This window comes from Equus quagga, chromosome 13 (assembly GCF_021613505.1).
Source record: "Equus quagga isolate Etosha38 chromosome 13, UCLA_HA_Equagga_1.0, whole genome shotgun sequence".
Classification (NCBI taxonomy): domain Eukaryota; kingdom Metazoa; phylum Chordata; class Mammalia; order Perissodactyla; family Equidae; genus Equus; species Equus quagga.
In genome coordinates this window covers 40,466,846-40,472,899 of record NC_060279.1, presented here as the reverse complement: position 1 = coordinate 40,472,899, position 6,054 = coordinate 40,466,846, and the positions used below count along the sequence as shown (strand labels likewise).

Below are 6,054 nucleotides of genomic sequence, written 5' to 3'. Positions count from 1 at the left end.
CACACACACACACACAATACCACAGAGACTTCTCTTTCTCTGACAAATGGACTGCATCACTGTCCTGAAAGGACTGTTGACAGAGACAATGACTCGAAGTCATTAAATCAACTGAAGAGGTTTTAAAAAAACAAATTCAGCTGGGTAAATTTGAAGATTTGCTTGGGTTAACTAAAGAACTCCCTTTGTCCTTCAGGAGAGAAGAAACCAAGAGGAGTCCAGCTGTCAGGCCAGCAGGGAGCGCTGGTGAGTAAGTCATAATCACAGAATCTTGGGACGACGTGTCACAGAGGCTTGCTTTGAACATCAGAATCTTGGCACTGGGAGGGAAGAGAAAGCATTTGGCTCAGAAGACTTTGGCTTCTGATAGTCATGGATTCACTAGGCTGCTGAGGGAGGGTCATAACCTGTTGGAACCATTTTTCGTGAGAACCTGAGCATGGAGACTGTGAATTGAGATGAGACCAAGAGAAGTGACAAGACCAGGTACCCCTTTTCTTTCGGATCCTCTCTTCATGACTTGTTCATTCATTTATTCATTCATTCCTTACTTATTCAGGCCCACATAGTGTCATACAGTGTGTTAGATGCTGAAAACAGTGGCCAGCAGGATAGCAAGGATGTCTGTGCTCATGAAACTAACAAACTAGAGGAGAAGTCAGACAATCAGGGAAATCATAATTATGACAAAAACATAATGAGAGATACAAGGAGGCCCAAGAAGGTATATCAGGGACACCAACCCTATGGGTTAGGGAAGCTTTTCTGAAGGGAGTGGTGTTCAAGCTGAGATTTCAAGTTGAGTAACACGTGGTGAGGGTGGGGGATGGGAACCAGGGAAGGGTGTTCCAGACCATGGGAAGAGTACCTGCCACGACCCCGACAGAGGCAGCTGGAATTTAGCAGAGGTCTGCTCTGAGCCAGTCTGACAATCGTGAAAGGAACAGTGGCTGGAGGTGAGGCCAGGCTGGTGGGCTGAGGTCAAAGACAGGTCAGCCTTGCCAAGACCTTAGGGGTCTTGGATCCTGCTCTGTATTGATCCTCACAGAAACAGAACAGTAAGAAGACCTTAGAAGGTGGCCCTGGCTCTGTCACAAGTGTCATGACAAGGTCTGGCAGGCATCCTTGGGGCAGGCTATGTGGGAGGAGGGGCACAGAGCCGGGAGAATCTTGACCTAAGGAGGAGAAATTGCCTTGCGGGAGGCAAGGTGGTCCAGCAGGCAAGTGTACTAGGCAGGAGCCAAGGTTCTGAAGGCAGGTAAAGGAGGATAAACTACACCTGGATTAAAGCAGCAGCACCAGTCACGGGATCTGTTACAAGGGACATCTGCTAGTTAAAGGGGCACAGATACCATTCACCAGGCAGCAAGACAATGGAGACAGCGATGACTCAGGAGGCAAGGGACCTGAGCGAACTGTCATTTCCCTCCCTGTGCCACAGTGCACAAGACTGATTCCTAACCTACTCTCCATCTTTGATGTGGCAAGTGCCGCCCCACCCTCCCCGATTTGGGACCTGTTCCTGGGATCTGCCCACAGAGGACGTGCTTGGAGGGGGTATCTGTGCGAGCAGTCAGGTGAACCCCTGGACAGGTACTCTGGGTGCCCTCTGGTCACCAGGATGAGAAATGCTTCTGTAGAAACAGCCCAGCCCAGACTTGGAAGGATGGAGCCCAGCACACTGGACTTCTAAGTGGACGGGAGGCTTGGCACCATCGTTTCAGGGGCACTCATCTTCAGGGGGAGATAGGTAAACTGCAGACACAGAGGAGGAGAGAAAGAGAGAGAGAGAATGAAAGACAGTGCTAGAGACAGAGACAGAGAGGAGAAATCAATCCCAAAGGAGGCATTCACAGACAGAGGAAAGCAGCAGAAAATGTAAAAAGAGGTGTGCTCCTCCCTCTCCTCTCCGCCTCTCAGAGCCTGGACTCAGGTCTGGCGCCCAAGGGTGTAGATTCAGACAACAGGGAGACAGAGGCAGACGCCAGGCTCCCTGCACACACACACACACACCAAACAGCCCCCTGCGGTGGCCGGGCGCCCAAGCACACACACTTTCTGTCCAACAGCTTTGAAGACCGCAAAGGAGGCAGAGAGAGAGTCTCCTATGGCCCTTTTCCCTCCCTCCTGTTCCACATTTTTGCGCTCATGTCTCTGTTCTATTTTCATGTTTGGTATGTATCTGCTCTTTGCTCTGCCTCTCTCCTTCCTCTTCCCTCCCAGGCAAGTCAGGGCATCAGCCAGGCAGATCTCTGCCACCTCAGCCTCTTTGCAGTGTCTCTTGACCTGGAGGGAGGGACAGTGTGACTTGTCCCCTGCTCCTCACCTTTAGGAAAAGTGGTCCAGCATCGTGTTCCTAAAAATAAGAAGAAACCTCTTCCCAAGTGACAGAGTTAATTCCTGAGTAACTGGCAAGCATAGAGTCACAAATGAATTGAGGCCAACACCATACCCCGGAAGTCACTTTCCCCTCACGGCTAGAGCCTGCTCCTGACCCAGTTGAGGCTGCAGCCCAAACAGCCAGGGATTTAGGAGTGTGGAGGGTGTAGACCCCGTGGGAGAGGCCTTGTGAGGTGACCCTGCCTCCTCAAATCTCTTTCATGCCAGGTGCTCTAGTTCAGGAGATTCACAGCATAATGGACCCCCAGCGGAATTACCACAGTCTGCCACTCAGACAGCAGCAAACAGCACAGTGACAGCCTTCTCAGGCACATGCCAGGGGCTCCTTCCCACAGAGAAAGTCCAAGACAAGGTCCTGATACTTTCAGAAGCTGAGGTGGAGAAAGGCTGGCCTGGAGCAGGGCCACAGCTGGTCAGTTTGAAAGTTACTGTATCCAGTGGGTGGAGGTGTCAGCCACACCCGGCTCAGTGGGACTCGGCTTAGACAAACCAGCTGATTGAGGTGGATCCCCAGATGAAAAGGGTTCAGGTTAAGAGCCAGACATCCATCATCTTGAGATAGTCAAGGCCCTGGATCTACAGCAAAGTAGGTCATCTGACAGGTATCCTTCAGGAACTACCTAATTTGGGAATTCTGTATGACTTCAGTGAACCAAAGCTGCCTTCAATGGCAAGGAGGGGATGAGAAGACTTTCCATTCCACTCAGGTAACCCTCAGGAAGTCTTTGTTGTGAGAGGGACTTGTGGTTCCTATTCCTAGGGGTCCCACCATCCTCAGGACACAGAAAAGAACAGAACAAAAAGAGGAGAGAGATGGATTTCTAAGCATCAAGTGGAATATTTGGAGCAGGGCTGGGAGGGAGCGGCAGGAGGGCCGGTCAGGGATGGGACGGATGACGTGGAAGGGTCCACTGGCAGGAAGGACTGAGGCCAGAAGAGAAACGAGCATACAGGCTCCAATTTGAAAGTCTAATGAACAAGTACAAAGAAATTTCCATTTGGATCAGCCACACAGCCATCATCAGAAACCTCAAAAGTTCTTCCTTCCTTGTGTTTGTGGTTCAGCACGGACACACAATACACACACGTGGGTACGTGTACACAGGCACACACAGATGTACGGGTAGGTTTGCCTTGTGGAAAGCCCACAGCAGTAACTGGTTCGGTTTAAAAACCAGTTTGGGCCAGAGACTTATCTGTAGGTGCTGGAGGCCAGAGGGTGGTGGCAACTTCACCTGAGCAGTGTCACTCCTGAGCAGTCCCACACCCATCCTCCTCCACCTGGGTGACAGGGCTCTGACAGACCTGGCGTTTCCCCAGTGTGGGTGTGTGGCCTTGTGGGACGAGCCCCCAGCTGGGGGTACATACTCATTTCCCTTCCTTCCACAAAAGCCCTCAAGGATGGATGACTCCCCGGGTCGCTCTCCCTGCTGATTCCTGGCCACTTCTAGACCCCCTGTTCTGCTCTGGGGACTCAACAGTGATTTTTATCCACATGCCATAGGAGGGATGGGACAGAAACCAGAGAGGGGCTGCCCCAGGGGTCACATATAGTGGGGCCCAGGCCTAGGGACCTTGCCAGGATAACTTGGATTTCCTGGGCGGAAGGAAGGCAGGTTACTAAGAAACAAAGAAAGGGTTGTTTTGGTTTTTCCTACTCCTAGAAGAATCAGGAAATTACAAAAGTCCTGAATGGTTGAGTCTGAGGACACCTGTAAAGTCCAGCTCACTCCTCCAATCCCGACACTGGCCCTGTGCAGAGGAAGAGATAAAAGCCCAGAAGGATGAGGAGAGCTGCCCCTGCCCCGTGGCTTGGAGTTGTAAAGCCAGGCCTGGGACTCGGCCAGCGACGCCAAGAGCAACGCTCTTTCCACTCCCTGTTGCTGTAAGGGCCCCCACAGCAGCTGACCCTCTATTGGCTGAGAAGCGTGGAGTGAGGATGGTGCATTCAGGAAGGGTGTGACAGTTGGTCACTCCATGTGCAAGTTGGTCACGACTCGTGCAAGATTCGTGTTGCCACTCCCTGGGTGCCACATTAGAGACCAGAACCAGCATGTGCTCTGAGCTGGCATAGAACCTGGCTTGAATCCACTTAGGAACAACTAAGATTAACCTCTGAACTTCAGTTGTTCTCCTATGTAAAATGGGGTAAAAATGCTGACTTCTTAGGCTGGCTGTGACTGTTCATGAGAACGACCACAAACAATGTTTGTGAACATTATCATACTGGACTCAGACTCAGGCTACTAAAGGTCACACTCTTCATTAGCTAAGAGACCTTATGCACATTTCTTAGATCTTCTGGTCTTTGCATTTCTATCTGGAAAATCGCTCCCTAGTGAGGAACTGACAGACTGACACATGTGAAGGCACAGAATTGTGGGTCTGCTCTGCCCTCTGAGGCATCCAGCCCGGCTTTCCCAGTCCTGGTCTGAATCATCACTCTAAAGGTGGATGTACTTGAGGGCCAAAGAAAGGGGGATGAAAACAGACAGCCAGCTTTCCTTCTGAGAATGTTGTTCTCTTTTTCCAGGACCTCCCAAACTCCGGAAGATGTGTGACCAACCAAAATGCAACCCATGCTGCCAGCCCAAACCCCAGTGTTGCATTCAGCCCAAGTGCTGCGCTCAGCCCAAGTGCTGCGCTCAACCCAAGTGCTGCGCTCAGTCCAAGTGCTGCGCTCAGTCCAAGTGCTGCTGTTTGGAGCCTAAGCCCGAGTGCACGTGCCTGAATAAGGAGGCTGAGCCCGTGTCACCCCAAACTCTGAACGAGAGCTCCCAAACCCAAAAGCAGACTCAAAGTCCAAAACAGGGGCCCAAGCCAGGTACCTGGGTGCAGACAAAGCCAAGCAAGTAGGTTGCCCCAAACAAGAAGATGGGCCATGCCATTACCGGTGGGGTCAGGCTAGACCTACATTTAGAAAAGATGTTTCTCATTGACCACCATTTACTCCCAACCAGTAGCCCCTATTTCCCTTCATAGCCACCTCCCCACCTTAGGGAGGCCCCCAACTGGAATGGAAGGTTGAAGAGACTAGAATCATCTTTCCTGGTGATCCTGACATTAGACAGCACAAAAATAAAAGAGCAATAAAAAGAGTGTTTCCTGTGTTTTCTCTTTAACCTGTTAAACCATCTCACCTGTCTGGCATAAGTCCAAGAAAATGTTCTGGGCATGACATAAAGGGCTGAAGAGCAGAAAACCGGAGTCAAGAAGCACAGGGCCTCTGCTGAGGCAGAGTTAGGATGACTGATTGTCCTGGGTTTAAAATGAAAGTCTTGCATTCCAGGACCCCTCCAGTCCCAGGCAAAGGGTGGCGGGTATTCACCCTAAGTGCAAGAATTCCAGTGTCCCTGGGTCCCTGAATACCACATTTGAGACCAGAACAAGCAAGAGCATGTCCCTAGGAAAGATTCCCCTCCCCCGTCCCATAGATTTTGGGTGGAGGTAGAGCTCTGAGGACCAAGCGAAGCTCCGTGACTGTCACAGGCAGTGCAGTCTTAGGGCATCAGTGCTGGTTCTTCAGTCCTAGAGCAAGTCATTCAACCTCTCTCAAGCGCCATTTCCTCATCTGTAAAATGAGGCTAATGGTACTTCAAAGGATTTTTATGAGAATCCCCATTTGGGATAATTCATTTAAAGCGCTTAACATAG

General features: G+C 50.9%; 1 protein-coding gene across 1 annotated transcript; it reads left to right on the top strand.

Annotated features, from left to right (window-relative positions):
• The first annotated feature begins 337 nt into the window (after positions 1–337).
• Positions 338–5,478, top strand: SMCP (sperm mitochondria associated cysteine rich protein). The gene is made up of 2 exons (XM_046683855.1): positions 338–486; positions 4,934–5,478. The coding sequence occupies exons 1-2, from the start codon at positions 459–461 to the stop codon at positions 5,254–5,256; spliced, it is 351 nt and encodes a 116-aa protein (XP_046539811.1). The 5' UTR covers positions 338–458; the 3' UTR covers positions 5,257–5,478.
• Positions 5,479–6,054: the final 576 nt, after the last annotated feature.